A 22,649-nucleotide genomic window follows, 5' to 3' on the forward strand; every position below is an offset into this window, starting at 1 on the left:
AACCATAGAGAACATCACCTCAAAGATAACATAGAGCAGCAGAAATAAACAGGAGTTGGGGCAAGAAATGTCCTCCTAAAACAACTTGGGAAGACCCCAGGAAAGACTTATTCTGGGACAAAGGTTTGACCAGAATGGATTGTAAAACATCTTTAGGCTGACTTCCTGGGATCAACTGGACTTGGGAGTCAACCTTAGCCTCAGGGACTTTCATTTCATAAAAAATGTGGAAGTTTGATAGTTTAGAAGAAGATAGAAGGACTTTCCACTGAGGAAGGCTGCCAAGCACAGCTGACCCATTCTAGAAGAAGGAGTTAGTATAGACATGGTGAGTGTATAGCAGAGGGGAGGGACACTTGCAGCTCTGGGCAGAGTAAAATCTATGATTTCAGTTCTAGGGCAGAAAGGAGAATTTGTAGTCACCAGAAAGGCCACAGGGAGCAAGAGCATTTCGTTTGCATAGCTGGGATGGAAAGGAGTACCCAAAGTGGGGCTTCAGGACAGAGTCCAGAAAATAATAGTAACAAAGACCCAAGACTTGGGTCATCATCTTCATACTTCAGGACTAGAACTTGCTTATATTAAAAACTGTTAAAAACAAAACAAAATAACAATAAAAATTTGTAAACAAAGGAAAAAGAGTCAAAGCATAGACAGCTAGTATGAGGATAGAGAAGTTCTATTTCATGTTTAGAGGAGGAGAATGCAAATAAAAATTCACACCTTTTTAATGAGAAGTGTCAAATAATCCCAAGCCCAGAAAGAGTTTTTGGAGAAATTTTAAAAGTTTTATAGATCAGATAGAAGAGATTGAGGAAAAATTAGAAAAAAAAAAAACAATTCAAGAAAATTGTGAAAAGAACATCAACCAACTAGAAATAGAGAATTAAAAATTTGAAATAATTCCTTGTAAGCTGACATAAAATACCAAGAAAAGATAAAACAAAATCAAAAGAACAAACAAGTAAAATGTCTCATCAGAAAAACAACTGATCTGGAGAAAAGATTGAGGAGAGACAATATAAGAATAATTAATTTGCCTGAAAGATATGACCAAAAAAAGAATCTTCATATAATCTATATTACAAAAAAAAAATTATCAAGGAAAATTGCCCTGAAGTCAAAAAGGCAAAACAGAAATAGAAAATAAACTAAACAAAATCCATTTATTACCACCTGGAAGAGATCCTAGAAAAAAAAAAAAACTTAAGACAGGAATATCATAGGTAAGTTTTTTTTGGCAAAATAATGGGGAGAAGTAAATTAAAAGAGGATAGTGAAGAAAAAGAGACAAAAGGGAATTACATAAGAAATTTAGCTTAGAATGTAAATGGGATGAATTCATTCATAAACAGAAATATCAAAGTAGAATTTGAATTCAACAATTTTTTTTGATTTCAGGTAACACAATAAAAATGAGATATACATAAAGATAAAGGACTGAAGTATAATTTATTATATAAAAAAGCAGAGGTAGTAAACATAGTTTCAGACAAAAATAAAGTTAAAATAGATTTAATTAAAAGAGGAAAAAAAGGGAAACCACGCTATTTATCACCAGTATTATTCATTATTGCTTAGATCATTTAAAATAACTAGACAATATAAAATACCTGAGAGTATACCTGCCAAATGAAAGACATTTTTATAAGTAAGTTCAGACAAATAATTGGAGTAATATTTATTGTTCATGGGTTGATAAAGCTTATATACATATATATAGTGTTTAATAGTATTTTATTTTTCCAAATACATGCAAAGATAGTTTTCAACATTCATTTTTGCAAAATCTTACATTACATTTTTTTTTTTCTGTTCCTTCCCCTCCTCCCTTCTCAAGACAGCAAGCAATCGGATATAGGTTAAACATATGCAGTTCTTCTAAACATATTGTAAATAAACATAACTTTTACAAGTATCTGGAAACCAGAAAATTAATGTGACTTATTTTATTGTGATTTTTGCTTTACATCAGGCCTTTGGACTTTAACAGTTAAGAAAGTAGTTTGAATGAGGTAGTAAATTGAAAAATAATGCAGTGAGAAATTTGAGAAAGCATATAATTCTCTTTTTTAGAGATATAGAAGATAATTTTATTTTTGGGGGGGTGGTAGAGTCAAGATATATCTTTAAGATAGAAAATCTGAATATATTTATAGGCTTTGGGAAGTGAACTAATAGATGGGGAGAATGTGAAGATAAAAGAACAGGGATCGTCATTGTGGTAAAACTCCCTCCTGAAAGAGTTGAGAAGGGAATGGGAAGCTGAGACTCAAGCAGAAACATTGCTGCTGACAGAGAAAGGGTATCTTTTTCTAAATAGTGGTTCAAAGAAAACAAGGAGATATGTAGGCAGGTTCTGAGGTATTGAAAAAGGAAGATTAATGATCATCTAATTTTTTCAATAAGGAGCAAATAATCAATTCACACTGTAGTGCTTTACTTATTGTTTTATGGAAGGTTTTAGGTTTCTGTGAGTGAAAACAAATATGAAATACTGAGATGAGGTATAAGTAAAAGTGGAACCTGCTTATAATAGAGAGAAAATTTCAAATTGTAATCTGGAAAGACCAAGCAAGGTAGGGATTTTGGAAGGACAACTGAAGTGGATGGAAATTAGAGAGTACAGAGTAGAAGAGGGTATAACTCTGAATTATGGAGAGAAAGAAGCTAGAAGTAGGGATTTGCCAGCTATGGGTGGGAAAAGAAGCAATTAATAGTGGTACCATGGAAAGAGTGCTATATTTAAAGTAAGAAGAATCAGAGGATCTCAATTCAGATTTCTAGCTTGACTCTTTAACTGCTTGTGATCAAGGGCAAAGAACAATCTCCTTGATTCTCAGTTACTTATCAGGAAGATTAAGGAGTTGGTTTAGTTAACTATTAATTATCATGATATCCATCCTCCAGGGATCTGTGATTATTAAGCATATGATGAATATTTCTTCCAAAGAGAATTTTTTTTTGTAATGGAAACAGAATGAACATGATAAACAATGAGCGGAAATCCAAGATTAGTGATAAACTGCATTTGATTGCCCTCAGTGAATTTAAGTTATAAGGTCTTGCAAGGTGTTGTACATCTTTGCAGCAATGAAATGAAACCAAAACAAACAAACAAAAAAAAACACTGGTAAATGTGACATCTGAGATTCTATTGCTAGTAATGATTAGTGGGTCTTAAGGGAACAGAATAGATGCCTCAGAATTGCAGGAGGATAAATTCTCCAAGTTTTTAAAAAGAGTAGATTATGATAATCTGCAAACTATAAATCAGTGAAGTAGACTTTCATTTCTGGACAATTGAGGAATACTTACTTAAATAAATGTTTGAGATTACTTAGGAAAGCAGAAATCACTGAAATCTAAAAATATCTCCCTTGAGAACAGAATATTCCAGACTAACCTTATTTTATTTATTTATTTATTTATTTGTACATTGCAAATAAATGCACTGAAAGATATAGGGAATGCTTTAGCTCTATTGTACTTAGATTTCAAACACATTTAACAAGATTTCTCAAGCTAAGTTAATGGATAAGATAAAGAGTTAAAAGACAGGATAATAATACAGTTATGTTGATTCAGAATTGGTCAAATGATCGAATACAAAGATAATTAATAGATCTGTCTCAACTTGGAGGAAGTTGTACAATGAAAGTCTCAAGAGAAATGCCTTCACTTCTGTGCTGTTCAACATTAAAAACAAAACAAAATGTCAACATTGAAACCATAGAAGGCATGTTTATCAAATTTGTTGATGATTCAGATGTATCTAGGAGAGGGGAGGATTGCTTGTATGTTGTTCAGATATATCTTATATTTACTCATTTTCAGCTTCAGTTCTTGGATTGTAATTTTGTGCTGAGACTGGTTAGTAGTTATACAATTGAATAGACTGAGTGTGTCTAGGATGACTTTTTTTTCCCCTAGAGTCTAAATGCTGTTATTCTTGCCAATCTAGAGAGGTATTATGTTTAGGGATCTATGCTTTGCCCAAGTACCAGTTACGGTTTTTATTTCCTTGTGTTCCACCAAGATTTCAACTTCAGCTAGTCTCCTTCTCATCCTTGTTCAATAATTGACTTGAAGTTTGCTTCATTTTCTGCTTTAACCACAGTACTACAGGGGATTTGTAGATCAAATAGGTCACAGGTCTTCTGCACATGTATTTGATGAGTTTCAGTTCCATTCATTAACATGTAAATAAGGAGGAAAAGAGGTGGATGGGAGAAATTCCTTTTCCTGTGGTGTTCCATCCTAGATTTCTGTTGTAGACTCTCTTTTCTTCATACTCATTTGGTGATTTCATCAGGATGAATGGTCTCTTTTATTATTTCTTTGATGACTACCAGATCTACACATCCAGGTTTAGTTTCTCTTATGAGTTCCAATCTCTCATTTTCCAATATCTATTAAATACTTCTTGATTTCCCTGCCTTCCTTGAAGTCTCAGATTTTGTTTCCTTTCTTCTTCAAACCATCTCTCCAAATTCAAGTGCCTTCCTTTTCTATGAGCCTGGTTATTTACATGTTGTCTCTCTCATGGATGATACCATTATGGTGCTTAGTTTTTTTGTCCCGTTGTGTTCTTCTAGGAAACTTATGATCCTTAGGTTTTCTCTACACATGTCTTTAAGATCCACATGTTTTGCTTGACTAGTGAGCATATTTTTCTTTTAATGTTCTTGGTTTTTTGTTTCTCTTCTTGTAGATTGTCCTTCACTTCTCTTTATTTATAGTCCCAATCTGGTTTTCTTTTCTTTTCCTTTTTTTTTTTTTTTTGTTTCTTTGGTGAAGTTTGCTATTGTAGATCCAAGTTTTTCTATTCTATTCATTATTTTTGCTGTGCAGTTCATAAAATTCTTCTCTTGTAATTCTCATTTCTCTTTTAAACCATTCAGAAATAGTAGATTATTGTTCATGTTCTCATAGTCCAGAGAATCCTCTGTCTCATTAAAATCTTTCATTTGTTTTGAAGTATTTATTCATAGATGCCTTACTTTGTTTTTGATTTCTTGGATCTTTTGTAATTTGTCTTTTCTCCCCATTAATATTTAATGAAATTATCTGAAGTTTTATGATTGATTTCTAACCCATGATCTCTTAGGGTTAGATTGATTAGGTTGATTAATGTTTTCTTTAATACCCTTTATTGAATATAATGTTTATTGTGTCCTTAGCAGAAACAGTTTTGTTCTTATGCATTTGCTTGTGAAGGCTTTTTTATGTCAATTTTATTATGTTATTCATAATAACAGATTTATCCAGAATACAGTAGTTAAAACCAGGAAAACAATATACAAAATGGCTTCAGCAATATAAATAAAGAACAACATATGCACCTAAACAGTTGAATATTACAAAATTATAATGATCAAAGAAGAGCTATGAGAAACTATTTTTCCTTGCTTTGTTGAAGAGGCAGGGCACTATGCCAATAGAACACCACTCTTAATGTCAGACTTTTGGACATATTGTTTTAGAATTGTTTTCTTCCTCTTTTTTCATTCTTTGTTATAAGAAATGATTCTGTGGAGATTGGATAGGATATGGAGAGAGATATTAATGAAGAATATTAGTAATATAAAACAAAAAATTCAATACCATTTATTTTTAAAAATCCAGTTTATAGATTATACTCTAGTGTTTAGTCTAATCTTTCTAGGTTTATACATGATCAAAAATTAAATTACATTCTTATAGTTTTAATTATATTTTTCTGTATTGTAATCCTTTGAAAAATTGAAAAAAATCTCTATAGATTTATTTAGTTAACCCAAATATTAAATCAAATGAAGTGCCTTATTTTCTGATTACTATGCATAAATTGAAGTATACAGGATATTAGAAGTTAAAATAAGTTGATTCAATTATAGGAAATGTTATAATTTTTAGACTCTATGTAGGCATTAAAATCTTATTAAGATAATTCTTGACTTCATTGAATATTGCTGTAAGTTGCTGTAGATGAGTGGCCATAAGATTTTAACCCATATTTAAATTCTGTGACATTTATCTCAGTTGGTATGTAGGCTACAAATTATATGATAATAAATTTTAATTACTAAATAAGAGGATATTTTTTGGATTTTTTTTTTTGTTGTTATCATATTAAAAAATCATTCTAGGTTCACCTTCATTACAGTCAACATACTTAGTACCAAATTTAATGTTTCCATTTAGGAAATATATTTTATACTTTTTGCCAAAAGTAATAAGTATTACTAATTTAAAAATGATTAAAATTGCTCTCATTTGTTTTTATTTGCTCTTATGACAGGTATCTTACAATATTACAATAGAAGAGAAGCCATATATTTTACTCCTAAAACAAAAGTAGGTGACTAATTTATTTGTACCTCATATTCCTATTGGGCATATCCATTAATTAAACTTCATTTTGCACATTAAAATTTGATTTTAAAATTTGCTAGATTGATAACATTTCCTTTTTATTGCTTTGGATTCCCCTTACCTCTCAGGTTTCTGCCTTTTTGAGAACATGAAATTTGAAAATTTAAAATATATTATCTTTAACAGATATTTGAACCAGGTTTACATAGAAAAATATCAAATATTTAATGAAAAAATATATGGAGACACATCAAGAGGTAGATTTTCTCTTCTGAAACTCTTGTTATATGAGGTTAACAAAGTTCTAGGCAATTCTCTTTATTATTTTTTACATTGTGGTGCTTATATTTTTTGTCCTGGATTCTTATGATAACTTAGGTTTTCTTTACAAATCTTGTCTTTAAGACCCATCTGTTTTGCTTATATACTGTGCATATTTTCTTTTAATTTTTAAAAATTTATCTTTTCTTAGATTGTCCTACACTTCTATTTATTTATATTCCCAATCTATTTTTCTTTCTTTAATTTCTTTAGTGAAGCTTGCTATTGCAGATTCAATATTTTTCCTATTCTTGTTCATTATTTTTGCTGTGCAGGACATAAAATTTTTCTCTTATAATTCTCGTTTCTCTTTTAACCATTCAGAAACAGTATATTATTGTTCTATATTCTCACAGTCCACACGGTCCTCTGTTTTGCATTTGTTTTGCAATATTTATTCATAAATGCCTTACCTTGTTTTTGTCTTCCTGAGATCTTTTGTAATTTATCTTTTTTCCCCATAATCTTCAGTGAAATTATCCAATGTTTTATGATTGATTTTTAACTCACTAATCACTTAAAGTTAAGTTGATTAATCTGAAATTATTTGTATTTCCTTTAATAATCCTTTATTGCATATAATGTTTATTATATCCTTATCAGTAACATTTTTGCTCTAATGAATTTGCTTGTGGAGCTTTTATGTCAAATACATGGCCATTTTTAAAAGATCCGACATATAGTTGAGAAATATGTATCATCAGAGTCATACTGAATATTTATAAAATTCTATTCAGATATTTAATTTCTTTTGTGTTCATTTTAAAAATTTTATCTAGGCTTGAAAGGCATATATGGAGTTCTCTGACACTTTATAACAATATCTTGCAAGTCTTGTGTGATCTTGACCATAGTTTATTACTTGAACTCCTTTATTAGTACATGAATAATTTTTTTTTGACATGGAAGCTATAGATTTTGGCAATGATGTTTAACTTGGGGGTTCTTTTAGGAGATGGTGGATTTTTCAGATTTTCATTTTGCTTCTTTTTCTAAAAGTTTGGAAAGTTTTCTTTCATAATTTCTTGAAATATGTTGTCTAGGCTATTATTATTATTATTTTTTGGTCTTAGCCTTCAGATAACCTAATGATTCTTAAGACAAAAAAAATTCCATAGGATCATAAAGAGTCAAATATGAGTGCTTAAATGACTGAATAAATTACAACAGGTTATAAAGGGCTTTCAGCATGTGAAAGAAATTTTGATCGTGAAGGTTTCAGGCAGCCACTGGATTTCATTGAGTGGTGGATGTGACATAGAAAATGCTTAGGAAGATCACTTTGACAGCTGAGTAGAGGATGGACTGGGGTAGGATAAATGTTTTAGGGAAACTAACCAGCAGACCACTGTAATAGCCCAGGGATAAGTTAGTGAATCCAGTTAGTAATGTGGTGGCTGTATCAGATGAGAGGAGATAAATGTAAGAAATGTTGTGAAGTTAGCAGGTCTTGGCAACAGATTTCATAGGTAGATTCAGAAAGCTGGGACTGACTTCTAGGTTGTGAACATTGGGATCTGGGAATGGTGTTACAGACAGTATTAAGGAAGTTTGGAATAGTGGAGAGTTTAGGGGAAAAGCTAATGAATTCAGTTTTGGATGTGTTAAGTTTAAGATGTCTCCTAGAACCTGGTTTAAGATGCTCAATAGGCAGTTGGGTATGTGAGACTGGAGCTCAGCAGAGAAGTTAGGATTAGATATGTACATAAAAGTTCTTCTTTTGTGTTCCAAAAATGGAACCAGAATTTTGGGAAGGATCCCAGACCAGCCATGTCCTATTTTCTTCATTCTTAGACATTCTCCAGACTTGGTCAGTATGTCATTGTATAGTACCTGCTTTTCACTTCTCCTTTTGTATATTGTTTTAGGTATATTCTCCCATTAAAATATATCTGTTTGTACTATATCGCAATCCACAATGCTTATCACAGTGTCTGGCAGATAGTGCTTAAACAATGCTTATCTGCAATATTTTATCTTTTAGAAATGTTATGCAGCATAACTTTTTATCACATCTGTCCATCTCTTTTTAGGGACATCAACTACATACTTGAATGGAACATGATCTTATCCAATGGAGATAGTTTCCAGTGGTAGAAACTGCAACTTATTCATGCTTTCTTATTTTGCACGAATCTTGCCCATGTTCATAAATCTCATGAAAAAAATCAGATTAAAAATACATTTGAATTAGATGTGGCTTTTTGGAGTAAGAATGATTAATCAGAAAACACTTATTACACATTTAAAAAAGTGGTTTGGGTCTCTGATTTTCTATTCTTGTTCACTACTCTGGAGCATTAAGGAGTATAGCATGTTATTTTTATACTTACTATTTGATTTCATGGTATTTAAATTTTATGGTTACCAAATTTATTACAGAAAATATTTTCCCAAAGTAAAAACTAAATACAGATCCTACTTTCTCTCTCTCTCTCTCTCTCTCTCTCTCTCTCTCTCTCTCTCTCTCTCTCTCTCTCTCTCTCTCTCTCTCACACACACACACACACCCACACCCACACAATTTCTCTTTAATCTTTTCTACAAATATACTTATTTAACAAAATAATTTATTTCTTTGTTTTGCAGAATTTTTTTACCTCATGATTTTAGGATTTATACTTACAATGAAGAGGGATTTTTGACTTCCCTTGTTCCTTTTTTTGAGGTATGGCTTAGACACTGTCATTAAATTTGTAATTCCCTTATATTTTTATCAGGTGATTTAGGAGGACTTTTTATGTATTTCTGTTCTTGAGCAAAACAATTTAAAGGATAATTTTCCTCCTTTTGAAGATCATATTCTATTAGATTTAGTGTGCAGGATCACTAAGTTTTAAAGACAGTAGCTTTTGGAGTCATAATTATATGTATAGGCACAAAAGTTAGACACAAAAGAGGTATTGCTTAGAGATTGAAAAAAAAATGACAGATCAAGGACTATTATTTCTGAGTGTTAAAGTATAACCAGAAGCTGAGTGCTAAGAATTTGAACTGCCACTCTAAAAGCATTCATGAGAGATTGTGCACAATTGGGGAAAACTATCAAAGTCTACTAATTAAGTACACACGATGTATAGAGTCCTAAATTCTCAGTACTAGGGAAGATACAATGTTTAGCTAAGATACATTCCCAGTCTGGAATTTACAATCTAACAAGGCAGATAATACATACAGATAAGTTACATTAAGGGGGTATAAAAGGTGTATTCAAGAGGTTGTGTGGTATAATAAAGTACTGGATTTGGAGTCTGACAAATCTACATTTAAATACTGCCTCAGGCATTTATTACTTTGAATTTCAATGTCTTCATTTGTAGAATGATGGAGTTGGGACTCAATTAATCAAGATCTATTTGAGTTTTTAAGTTTTGTATTTTTGTTTTAAGTTTAGTATCCTCTTATAAAAGAAAATGCCATGTGATATCTAAGCATTTTGATGAGAACTAGATAAGGGGTACCTAAATGAAATTAGGTTTAATTGAAGTCTAGTGGTAGGTTCGGGGTACAGGGAGTCAAGTAGAGCTCCCTTGCAACCCTTTTGGATTCGGCACAAGGATATAGAGTTAAATGAGGTCTATTAGCGGTGCAAGAGTCCTCTGTAAAGGAATTTACAGACAGGAAAACCTAGATTGATAAATGAGGTTTATTATGGGTTTTGGAAGTAAAGTCTAGTTAGTTGAGGGTAGAGATAAAGGGCACCAGAACCAGAGTTCCAGTGGGCAGAAATCCTTTGACATGGCAGGTGTAAGGCTGCCATGTTTGGCATCTCTGCAAAGAGAGGATTCCAGTTTGGCTCTTTTATAATAGGGGTCTTTGGACAAGCTAAAGGGGTTCGTGGGTGGAGTCCCTTCCCTGAGGTAGAGTCCAAGGAGGGTTTAGAATTCAATGGATTTGGGGATTGAGCCAGATAAGGAGGAAAATGTTTGTGCTTGGAGTGGAGTCCCTTCCCTGAGGTTCCCTGAGAACCCTGAGGTCCAAGGAGGTTTTAAGAGTTCTGGGGTTTCTTCATTAATTTGACTTAAGTTTTGAAGAATGGGTGGAAATTCCACAAATAAAGAGGGGGAAGGAAAATAAGTCTTACCAAATGATAACAAATTATAAAAGTTTTAATTATGACCTGAAATCCAGGTGAACTAGATTCAGAGGGTCATTATCAGGAACATGAGCTATGAAAATGAAAAAAAAATCATTTTTGATTATAGCAACTCAAAAAAGGCATTTACAAAGGTGTATGAGAGGTATAATCTGTCTTGGTGGAGAGATTACATATATTAATCTCATTCAATTCACAAACATTGAATTATCTCAGAAATGCATTTTCATATTTAGATCCTCATTGCATCTCATCTTGACTAAGCTCTAGTAACTCTCTAGTACTCTTTGGATTAATTACAAAGTCCTGCCTGACATTTAAAACCCTTTCTAAGCTGGTTCCAACTATATTTCCAATCTCATTCACTACTACTCTCTACCCACTCTTGGGCATTGATCTGGCCAAATTGTCTTTGTTGCTCTCATATGTCAAAAAATGTCATATGTCAAAAGACATATGACTTGTCTTTTCACTTCTCTAACTGTATACAGATTGTCCTCCAAGCCCAGAATGATCTCTTTCTGCTCATCTTCTGCTGTGTTATAATGTTCATGCTATTCCCTGAATGTAACCTGTTTTCCTCCTCTGAGATTTTGGCTACTCTTTGTGATTAGAATCCCCTTCTTTCATACCTCTCTGACTCTTAGAATATCTAGTTTTCTTCAGGATTTATACCTTATGTCATATCCTATGGGGAGGTTTTTCTTGATTTCCCTAGTTAGTATACTTTCCTCCAATTTTGTTTTATTTACTTATCTGTTTACATATAGTATATCCCAGAGCTTTTAAAAAAATTTTTTTTTTTGTCTTGGAATCCATAGACACAATGCCTTTTATGTAGTAGAAATTTAATAAACACATTTTGAATTGAATTGAATTTCTGGAGTTTTGAACTTAGAGGTAATTATCAATAAAAGTATTTGACAAATTGGAATACATTTTTCCTTAAAATATTATACACTAACCACTTTTATTGAAGAAGTGATAGAACTACAAATATTTTTTTCAGCTAGTGTATAAACACAGACATTCTTCTATTTAGTTGTCGCTCCTGCTTTTTAAAATGTAAAAATATGATAGGATGTATAGCCCAAGACAGCAATTTGTAATCTGTTAAAGTCTAAATATGCATAGAATAGCAGAAAAAATTAAAGTCTCTATATATTCATTAGCCTATAGAAAAAATGCTACTAAACTGGGTCTTTTCCAGCCAAGTGCTTTCTTGATGTTGGAAATATGACATAGCTTATAATCATGAAAAACACACATAGTATTATAGTTGATATTCTTATTCTTCTAATGAAGACAGGGAACCCTAATCATGAAGTTTAAGAAAGTAGCATAGAATCTAATTATTAATTGCAGTATTCATATTGGTAGTTGATTTAGTATATTTTGAATATTACTTGATAAATTATGAGATGATTTTAATTTGTGATATCAAATCTTTGAGTACCTCTTTGTGGGACCTAAGAGGTGTTTATGTGTGTTTAATTTTCAGAATTTTTGCTTCTACTATGGGCATGTAGCAGATTTCCCAAAATCTCTTGTGACACTCAGTACTTGTTCTGGAATCAGGTAATCAGGTCATGGGTATATCCTTTTATCATTATAGAAATGTTAATTTAAAAAAAATTCTCTTTTATCTAGTCAAAATTTTAAATGGAGAGAGTGCATAGTGAGGAGAAGTTATCTAAAATGTGGAAATGGAATGGGAATAGTTTACTACTTCTGTTCTAGAAATATTACCAAGTAGACACTGATAGTGTAATAATAACAGTAAACAACATACAGACTGTTTCTTTTTCCTTCCTTCCTTCCTTCCTTCCTTCCTTCCTTCCTTCCTTCCTCTTCCTTCCTTCCTTCCTTCCTTCCTTCCTTCCTTCCTCCTTCCTTCCTTCCTTCCTTCCTTCCTTCCCTCCCTCCCTCCCTCCTCCCTCCTCTCTCTCTCTCTCTCTCTCTCTCTCTTTCTTTCTTTCTTTCTTTCTTTCTTTTCTTTCTTTCTTTCTTTCTTTCTTTCTTTTCTTTCTTTCTTTCTTTCTTTCTTTCTTTCTTTCTTTCTTTCTTTCTTTCTTTCTTTCTTTCTTTCTTTCTTTCTTTCTTTCTTTCTTTCTTTCTTTCTTTCTTCTTCTTTCCTTCTTTCTTTCTTCTTCTTTCTTTCTTTCTTCTTCTTCTTTCTTTCTTTCTTTCTTTCTTTCTTTCTTTCTTTCTTTCTTTCTTCTTTCTTTCTTTCTTTCTTCTTTCTCTCTCTCTCTCTCTCTTCTCTTTTCTTTCTTTCTTTCTTTATTTATTTATTTCTTTCTTCTCTCTCTCTCTTCTCTCTTTCTTTCTTCTTTCTTTCTTTCTTTCTTTCTTTCTTTCTTTCTTTCTTTCTTTCTTTCTTTCTTTCTTTTCTTTCTTTCTTTCTTTCTTTCTTTCTTTCTTTCTTTCTTTCTTTCTTTCTTTCTTTCTTTCTTTCTTTCTTTCTTTCTTTCTTTCTTTCTTCTTTCTTTCTTTTCTCTTTTGTTTTTTTTCTTTCTTTTCACTTCTGTTGTTTTAATCATATTTAGCTCTTTCCACCATATAGCATTATTCTTAAAACATTGATATGAAAAGATAGGCCTCTGCTCTCAAAGGAAGCTTGTAATCAGTAAAACTATGTATTAAATAGTGTGATTTTCAACACAATTTTTTGAAATTTAGTAAATGTGTTGCCACTTTAACCCCAATTTTTCTTACTCTGAGGTGTCCTTAGTAGAGATCTTTAGTATTTTCCTTATAATGAAGTTTTAATTTTCAAATGTGGTGTTTGAATATATAGAGGTTGGTTACAATTTGAAAATTTCACATATGGAATTGAGCCTCTGGAGTCTTCAACAGGATTTGAGCATGTGGTTTATCAAGTAAGAAATGAAAACACAGATGTCTTTCTGTATGCTGAAAAGGACATGAAAATGAACTCAAGAAAATCACCTTATGAATTCCAGATGGCTAATGTGAGTGATGATTTGCTTCAATTATGAATTTTGTATAATATAAACAATATTTTTATTACTTACAGATTGCATATTGTAATCCAAGGTCAAGATGCTTAACCAGAAGTTTTTGCCGAGATTTCAAAGCATCATCCAGTAGATCTCTATTACGTCCATGATGTAATATTTGCTCAGTTTCCCTTACTTCCCTGACAGATCAAGCAGCTTCTCTTAAAAAAAGATTGGGGGATCCTTTCTTAGTTAGGGCTTCATAGATGGAAGAGTCTGATAATTTAAATTTGAAAGGGAACTGAGAGATCACAAAAAAATCAGTAAAATGACAAAATACATCAACAAAGTTTGACAGTATTTGCATTGTTGCATACATATGGGCTTCCAACCTCTGCATTTTCTTATTTGATCTTCAGGAGCAAGTTCTTATAGTTTCTAGTTTTGTGTGGTGGCTTCATTGTTGTTTTGTTGATCTTTCCACTTAAGTTGTTTTAGTCATTATTGTTTTGCTGGTTTTGCTGGTTTTGCTGACTTCAAATTATATGTGAATTTAGAGTCAGGCAAATAGTCTTCATTCCAGTTCTCAGGGGACTTTTAGTTCACTGACATTTAGGATAATTGAGTAAATATTCATTGTACCACCTAGTACAGTATAGAGGCAAAAACAGGATTCAAATAGTGATTCTGTTGCTTACTATGTGTGATATCAGAGAAGTTACTTAACCTCTCTAGGTCTCAATTAATCTATAAAATGAGAGAGATGAATAGTGATAATAAAAATTCATATTTCCATAGTACTTTGGGGTTTATAAAACTTTCCCCCCAACAACAACTTTGTGAGGTACAAATTAGAAGTATTATGATCACCATTTTACAGCTGGATGTATGAAACACTTGCTCATGGTCAACACAGCTAAGCAAGTGTCAGAATTGGAACTTGAAGTCAGTTGTTTCTTGATTCTAAAACTTTTTATACCTCTGTGATTTCTCAAATTAGTGCTAAATGATAAGTTTCTTTGACTTTTTAATAATAGAAAGTTATAGCAAAGGAAAATGTAAGTACTAGATTGTGGATAGGCTCCACAGGCAGACCTAAGTTTGAAAAGTTATATCCTTTGTAGGCTCAAAATAATAGGTCATGGGGAGGTTTAAATTACTTCTCTTGGTTGTTCTAATGAGACACATTGAACAAATTGTTTCTTCCTTTTACTTTTCCAAAATCCTAATATCTAAAATCTTAAAATCTTAGAATAACACTGGAGAATTTTTAACCTGGGATCTTGTAAGCCAAAACTTTCTTAGAAAATGAATCACTTCTTCCTCCTCCTCTCCTTCCCTTCATCTATAATCCATAGATGTTTTAAAAATCTTGTGAAGTTCCTTTAAAGTCCTATACAATCTCACTATAAAGAGTTATGTGAGGAATATCTAGAAACTTAGAATAATTACTTTAAGCCCCAAATTGGTATAGGATGTAGAATCGCACCCTCTAGTGAGCATCACATTAACTATTGGATTAATTAATGTAAATGAAGCCAGCCAGTCTGACCAGCTCTTTTATTTTGAAGAGTTCAATTTTACATTAGTCACTTTCCAATGATTACCCCTCCTCCCTTGCGATGAAAAAAGTATAGGCAAGCAGAACAGATCAACATATTAAGCTTATCTAAAAAATGAATGACTCATTCCATACATTTAATTTACTGCTTCTCTGCTGAGGACACATACTTTCCACCAGTCCTCTAAATTCATGGTTGTTCACTTTATTAATCAGCATTCTCAAGTCTTTTAATACTATTTTTCTTTACATTAGTGTGGTCATTGTATAAAATTGTTATTCTGGTTCTATATATTTCACACAGGATCAATTCATTTAAGTCTTTCAGAGTTTTCTTAAGTCTTCATATATTTAGCGAACAACCACTTTTTAGCTTTTTGCTATTACAAAATTATTATTGTAAAATTTTTATATGTAGGATCTTTCTGCATTCTATGTCATTGGGCTATATACCTAGTAATGGTGTGGTTAACTCAAAGGTATGTGTTCAGTTTAGTATTTTTTTTTCCTTTAGCATAATTCCAAATTCTTTTCCACAATGGATAAGTCAATATTATGCCATTATTTCTGTCTTCTAATAGTCCATCTGCCATTAATATTTTTTTCTTTTGTCATTGTCCTCTGATAAAACCTTAGAGTTGATTCAATTTGCACTTTTTCTACTATTAGTTATTTGGAAAACTCTTCCATATAATTGTTGAAAGCTTTCATTTCTTCTGATGAAAACTGCCCATTCATATACTTTGATCACTTATTTGTTGAGAATTGGCTATTCTTATATCTTTTTATTATTTTCATTCTGATACATTTTGTAACATTCTTATTCAAAATATGTATATTTGTTTTCATAAAATCCTTATGGAGGACATTTAGTAGTTTGCAAATGTCTGAATCTTAATTCCCTTGTTATTTCTGAAAGCATAGTCAGTGCGTATTTTACCAGGCAACTAAATGGTACAGAAAAACCAGAGTGGTTCAGTCACTTCTAAGCATCGGGTAGTTATTATTTCTTAAAAGAATCGCTAAAAGTGGAAGTTCAATTTTAGTAAAACTTCAGATTTTTCTGAGTAACATCACTGACATCATATTCATTGAATTGTAGAACTAACATCTGATGTCATCCCAAACCCTTAAGGAATTTCTGCACCATGGCACCATTGAGAGTGAGATTGTCGAGACACAAGCCAAGATGGTGGAGTAAAGGCAGGAACTCACCCAACTCCTCCCCCAAACTTCTCCAGATTCCCTTAAAAATGATTCTAAACAAATTTTAGAAGATCAGAACACCCCAAAAGACAGAGTAGCACATTTTCCAGCCAAAAACGACTAGGGGGAGTCTAGCATGGAGACCCAGTCCCAGCCCCAGCCTGGGCCTGACCTCTGAATCAGTGGCAGTGCTAGTGGCTTCCAGAGCTTTCAGCCCAGAGACACCAAAAAGGAGCTGGGAAGGTCAGCAGAAAAGGTCCCAGAGGGGAAATCCAGCACAATTCCAATGCAGGCCTGACCCTGGCTGTAGGCCTGACTCTGGCCCCAGCTCCAGTTAGACTCCAGTGTCAGGATGGTGGGATTCTGAACAGCAGTGCTGGAGGCTTCTGAATTCTAACCCCAGAGACAGCAGGGGAGACTCAGAAGGTCAGTGGAGAGGGTCTATGGGATGGGAGTCTGGTGTGCAGTCCTAGAACAGCCTCGCAGCTCACCCCCAAAGTCCCAGCCCCAACCAGCATACTAGATTTTACAGCTGTAGCATGGTGGAGATGCACTTAACAGCTCCAAGGCAGAAGAGTGCTTGTGGTCAGAGTCTTAAAAAGGACTTCTGAAAACAGTTGCATAAAACTCCTGAAGCTTGGGACAGTGCACATCCATTGGGAAAAGGGCTCTACTTTATTACTGTTTTCTATTAAAGCCTTTTATTTACAAAATATATGCATGGATAATTTTTTCAACACTGACCCTTGCAAAACCTTCTGTTTCAAAATTTCCCCTCCTTCACCACCCTCCCCTAGAATAAACACACACTCAAAAGATAACCAAGTTGAAGCTCTTACATACAAAGACTGCAAGAAAAGTAAGAATTAGGCTCAGGTCATGGAAGAACTCAAAAAAGACTTTGAAAATCAAGTAAGAGAGATAGAGGAAAAATTAGGGAAAGAATTGAGAGAGGTGCAAAAGAAATTACAAAAAGCTAATGAGAAGAAGAATGCCTTAAAAAGCAAAATTGACCAATTGGAAAAGGAGGAACAAAAGGTCACTGAAGAAAATAATTTCTATTAACTTTATAAGAAATAAAGACACAATAAAGCAAAACCCAAAAAACTGAAAAAGAGAAAAAAATGTGAAATATCTCAATGGAAAAATAACTAATTTAGAAAATAGATCCAGTAAAGGTAATTTAAAAATTACTTGGTTTACCTGAAAGTCACAATCATAAAAAGAACTTGGACATCATCTTTCAAAAAATTATCAAGGAAAACTATCTTGATATTCTAGAACCAGAGGATAAAATAGAAATTGAAAGAATTACAGATCACCTCATGGAAAGAGATCTCAAAATAAAAACTCCCAGGAATCTTATAGCCAAATTCCAGAACTCCTAAGTCAAGGAGAAAATATTGCAAGCATCCAGAAAGAAACAATTCAAGTATAAGGGAGCCACAGTTAGTATAACACAAGATCTAACAGCTTCTACATTAAAGAATTGGAGGACTTGTAATATGATATTCTGGAGAGCAATGGAGGTAGAATTGGAACTAAGAATCATCTACCCAGCTAAACTGAGTATAATCTTTCATAAGAAAAGTGGTTATTCATTGAGACAGAGGATTTTCAAGTACTCATGATGAAAAGACCAGAGCTGAATGGAAAATGTGATTTTCAAACACAGGACTCTAGAGAAGTATAAAGAAGTAATCAGGAAAGTGATATTATAAGGGACTTAATAAGGTTTTTCTGTTTACATTTCTGTTTATATTCCTATGGCAATTAGAAGAAATATATATATATATATAGACAGAGGACATGAGTGTGAATTGAATATGATTGTCTTTTTTTTTTTTAAGATGAAATTAAGGAGTGAGAGAGGAATGTACTGGGATAAAGGGAAAGGGAGAAGTGGAATGATGCAAATTATCTGCCATAAAAAAGGCAAGAAAAAAGCTTTTACAGTGGAGGGAGAAGGGGGGAGGAGAGGGTGAGTGAGTAAAACCTACTTTTATCAGAATTTGCTCAAATATGAAATAACATAACACACTCAATAAGGGTATAGAAATTTATCTTACCCTGAAGGAAAATAGGAAAGGAATGGAATATGGGAAGAGGGGGAGAGTGATAAAAGAGAAGGCATATTGAGGAACAGAGTTAGCTGTAAGTAGCAAAACACTTTTGAGGAGGGATATAGTGAAAGGAAAGAGAGAATAAATGGGAGGAAATATAATTAACAATAGTAATTAAAATTTTGAAGCACATTTCTCTGATGGAATATTTATTATTCTTTGGGAAATGAAGAGCAGGATCCTCTCAGGAAAAAAGAAACAAATCTTGAAAGTCCTCCATGAACAAAGTGAAATAGGTTCTGAGATGACCAGCTATAAATTACTTTGTTATTCTCAGTTTTACAATAAATAATCCATGCTTTCTCTGAAAAAAATCCTATACATAACCAGAGAAGGAACTGATAGAATCTGAATATAAATAAAAACATTTCTCTCTCTCTCTCTCTCTCTCTCTCTCTCTCTCTCTCTCTCTCTCTCTCTCTCTCTCTCTCTCTCCTTAACTTTTCTTGAGGGTTTTAATTTTCATTAGAGTGGAAGATCCATGGTTTCTTTCATAATTATGGAAATGTTTTACATAACTTGACATGTGGTTTCTTAATTGTGGATAGGGGTAAGGGAGAGAACCTAGAACTCAAAAATCTTAAAAAAAAAATGAAAAAAGAGAGTGGAATTAGCTATAAGACCAGGAGAGTTTTTCCTAAACCTTTGACTCTGTTTGTATACTTAAGATACTTTGTTCATGCATTTCAGTTCAAGCAAGGTTTTTCCGATAGGATTAATCTTATTGTATCTCCTTGAGACCTTGGGGAGTTATTGGTCCTCTTGGAAGCCAAGTTGAAGCAGCAGGTTAGTGCAGCGCTTTGAGTGTTACAGTGTTTTTACCCTGGCTTTTTATTTATTTAGTGACTATTCATGAACAACATTGGTCTATGTTTCTTTTTTTCTTATCCTACCTTGGTCTAGTTTTTAGGAATATATCTCATAAAACAGAATTTTTAAATGTTCTTTATTTTCAATTTCTGAAAACAATTTGTAGCACATATGCATTTTTCTCTGTAAAAGTTTGATAGGATTCTTTTTTTATTGTTTGTTTATTTTAAAAATTTTATTCAAGTTATACATGTATATGCATTTTTTAAGACATATTTTCTCATGAATCATGTTGGGAAAGAAAAATCAGAACAGAAGAGAAAAACCACAAGAAAATAACAAACAAACAAAAAAGGAGAAGGGAAAAAAAAGTGAACAAAGCATGTATTAATTGACATTCAGTATCTATAGTTCTCTCTCTGGAAGCAGATGGCACTTTCCATCCAAAGTTTATTCGGATTGTTTTGGATCACTGAACTGCTATGAAGAACCAAGTCTGTCATTGATCATTATGCACCCTTGTTGTTACTGTGTACAGTGTATTATTCCTGGTTCTGCTTGTTTTGATTAGCATTAGTTCACTAAATTTTTCCAGTCCTTTCTAAAATCACTTTGTTTATCATTTTTTATATAGAACAATAATATTCCATTGTTTTCATATATTAAAACTTATTCAGTCATTTCTCAGTTAATAGACATTTATTCATTTTTCAATTCTTTGCTGCCATAAAGAGTTGCTACAAACATTTTTGCACATGTGAGTCAGTTTTATAGCCCTTTGAGCATTGTTCCAAATTGCTCTCCAGAATGTTTGAATCATTTCATAACTCCATTAACAATACATTAGTGTCCCAGTTTTCTTACATCTCCTCTAACATTTATCATTATCTTTCTTTTGTCACCTTAGCCAATCTGAGAGGTGTGTAGTGGTATCTCAGAGTTGTTTTAATTTGCATTTCCCTAAGGTGACTTAGAGCATTTTTTCATAATTTCTTCACCTGAAAATTGTCTGTTCATATTTTTTGACCATTTATCAATTGGGAATGACATTCATATAAATTTGATAATTCTTAATATATTTTAGATATGAGGCCTTTATCAGAAACACTGGCTATAAAATTTTTTTCCAGCTTTGTGCTTCCCTTCTAATCTTAGCTGTGTTGTTTTGTTTGTGCAAAATTTAGCATTTTATAATATTCTTTAGTTCTTTTTTGGCCATAAATTCTTCCCTTCTCCAAAGATTTGATAAATTAATTATCACTTGCTTTCCTAATTTGCTTTTTTTAACCTTTACACCTGAATCATGTACCCACTTTGACCTAATTTTGGTATGGTCTATGCTGAGTTTATGATATATTATTTTCCAATTTTCCCAACATTTTTTCTGAAATAATGAGTTCTTATCCAAGAAGCTGGAGTTTTGGTGTTTATCAAAAACTAGATTACTGTAGTCATTGATTGTGTCATGTGTATCTAACCAATTCAACTGATGCATCAATTTTATTACTTAGCCAGTACTATGTTTTTTGGTGACTGCTGCTTTATAATAGAGTTTTACGTCTGGTACTGCTAGGCCAACGCCCTTGTATTTTTTTCATTACCTCCCTTGATATTCTTGCCCTTTTGTTTTTCCATATTAATTTTTTAGCTCTGTAAAATAATTTTTTGGCAGTTTGATTGAATGGCAGAGAACAAGTAGACCAATTTAGGTAGAATTATCATTTTTATTTATATTACCTTGGCCTACCCGTGAGCAATTGATATTTTCCAGTTGTTTAGATCTGACTTTTATCTGTGTGCAAAGTGTTTTGTAATTTAGTTCATATAGTTCCTGGGCTTGTCTTGGCAGATAGACACCAAATATTTTATTATGTCTCCAGTTATTTTAAATGGAGTTTATCTTGCTATTTCTTGTTAGTAATATATAGAAGTACTAATGGTTTGTGTGGATTTACTTTATGATAGGACTCTTTTTTAAAGACATTAGGTGGCTAGAGTGTTGAACTTGGACTCTGGTAATCCTGAGTTTGAATAGGGTCTCAGGCACTTATTATCTGTGTGAAGTAGGGTAAGATATATAACTTCTTTTTGTTTTAGTTTCATCTTTAGTAAAATGGGGATCATAATAGCACCAGCCTTCTAGAGTTTGTGTGAAAATCAAATGAAATAGCATATACAAAGCATTTTCCAAATCTTAAACAACAATGCTAATTATTATTAATATTGATCTAACATATTCCTCTCCAATGCTTGGGCCTGCTGACAGATGAGTATATGTTGTAGCAGGAGTATTTACTATGACTCAGCCAAAGCTGTGGTTGGACTTGTGATTGAATGGGTGTAGAGAATGATCTGAATGTCCATCTATGTGCCCACAATCTTTTGACTTCATGTCACCCTCTCCACTCTTCAGCCTACCTGCCTTTATCATAGTATTTAGTGTCCTCATTCATTCATTGATTCATTCAACAAAGACCTGCTGAGTCCAGTTCTGTGTCAGATTCTGTGCTGGTATTGAAAACTGTTACAAAGATGCTCCTATCCAGTTTAGTAGTAACACTGAATGATGATGCACTCAGAAGAAGGGGTAGTATGAATGAAATTACTTTTAAAAATAACACTGCTGCCTGATGTGCTTCTAAATACCCCAAACAAAAGATATCTCATGGTGCATTTGAATGCTCTTGCTAACCTGTTTTTGTTTGTTTGTTTGTTTGTATGTTTTTTTGGTCACAATTTAAACATCTGTTGGACTAAGATTTTAGGAAAGATGCTCAAATTAAGGTTAAAAAAAAGACATTTAAATAGATGACAGAAGCATTTAGGAATTCTATAGCAAGATAGCAGTGTTATAGATTTTCTTAACAAAATTGAAATTCAGATTTATTATTGTATGAGATTAGAAGCTTTATTGGATAATAATGGTGACTTGGAAATGGTATGACTGCCACAGGTTTTCTCTGAGTCAAGACAAAAAAGATTCATTGAGAAATAAGATACATACTAAAATTTTAACTCAGGGAGCAGAAAATTTCACTGAAGAAGAAGAGCAGGAAAATATCAGTATATGCTTAAACTAAAGCTCACCACGGTCATCTCTCTGGAAGATACTGGCCAACAGGTGTAGCAGGAAATTTTCTTTTTGGCTGACTATATACTGTTCCAGTGTGACCTATTCAAAAGTTGCACTCTATATGAGCTTGGAACTACAA

General features: G+C 32.6%; 1 protein-coding gene across 1 annotated transcript in view; it reads left to right on the forward strand.

The window, feature by feature from the left end:
- The window catches only part of ADAM2 (ADAM metallopeptidase domain 2), a 98,534-nt gene that overhangs the window by 12,848 nt on the left and 63,037 nt on the right, over positions 1 to 22,649 (forward strand). Inside the window, exons 3-6 of the mRNA XM_074287313.1 lie at positions 6,284 to 6,339; positions 9,268 to 9,346; positions 12,276 to 12,352; positions 13,575 to 13,749. Coding sequence (XP_074143414.1) covers positions 6,284 to 6,339; positions 9,268 to 9,346; positions 12,276 to 12,352; positions 13,575 to 13,749 — 387 coding nt within the window. The remainder of the gene's footprint in view (positions 1 to 6,283; positions 6,340 to 9,267; positions 9,347 to 12,275; positions 12,353 to 13,574; positions 13,750 to 22,649) is intronic.

Source organism: Sminthopsis crassicaudata, chromosome 2 (assembly GCF_048593235.1).
Source record: "Sminthopsis crassicaudata isolate SCR6 chromosome 2, ASM4859323v1, whole genome shotgun sequence".
Lineage (NCBI taxonomy): Eukaryota > Metazoa > Chordata > Mammalia > Dasyuromorphia > Dasyuridae > Sminthopsis > Sminthopsis crassicaudata.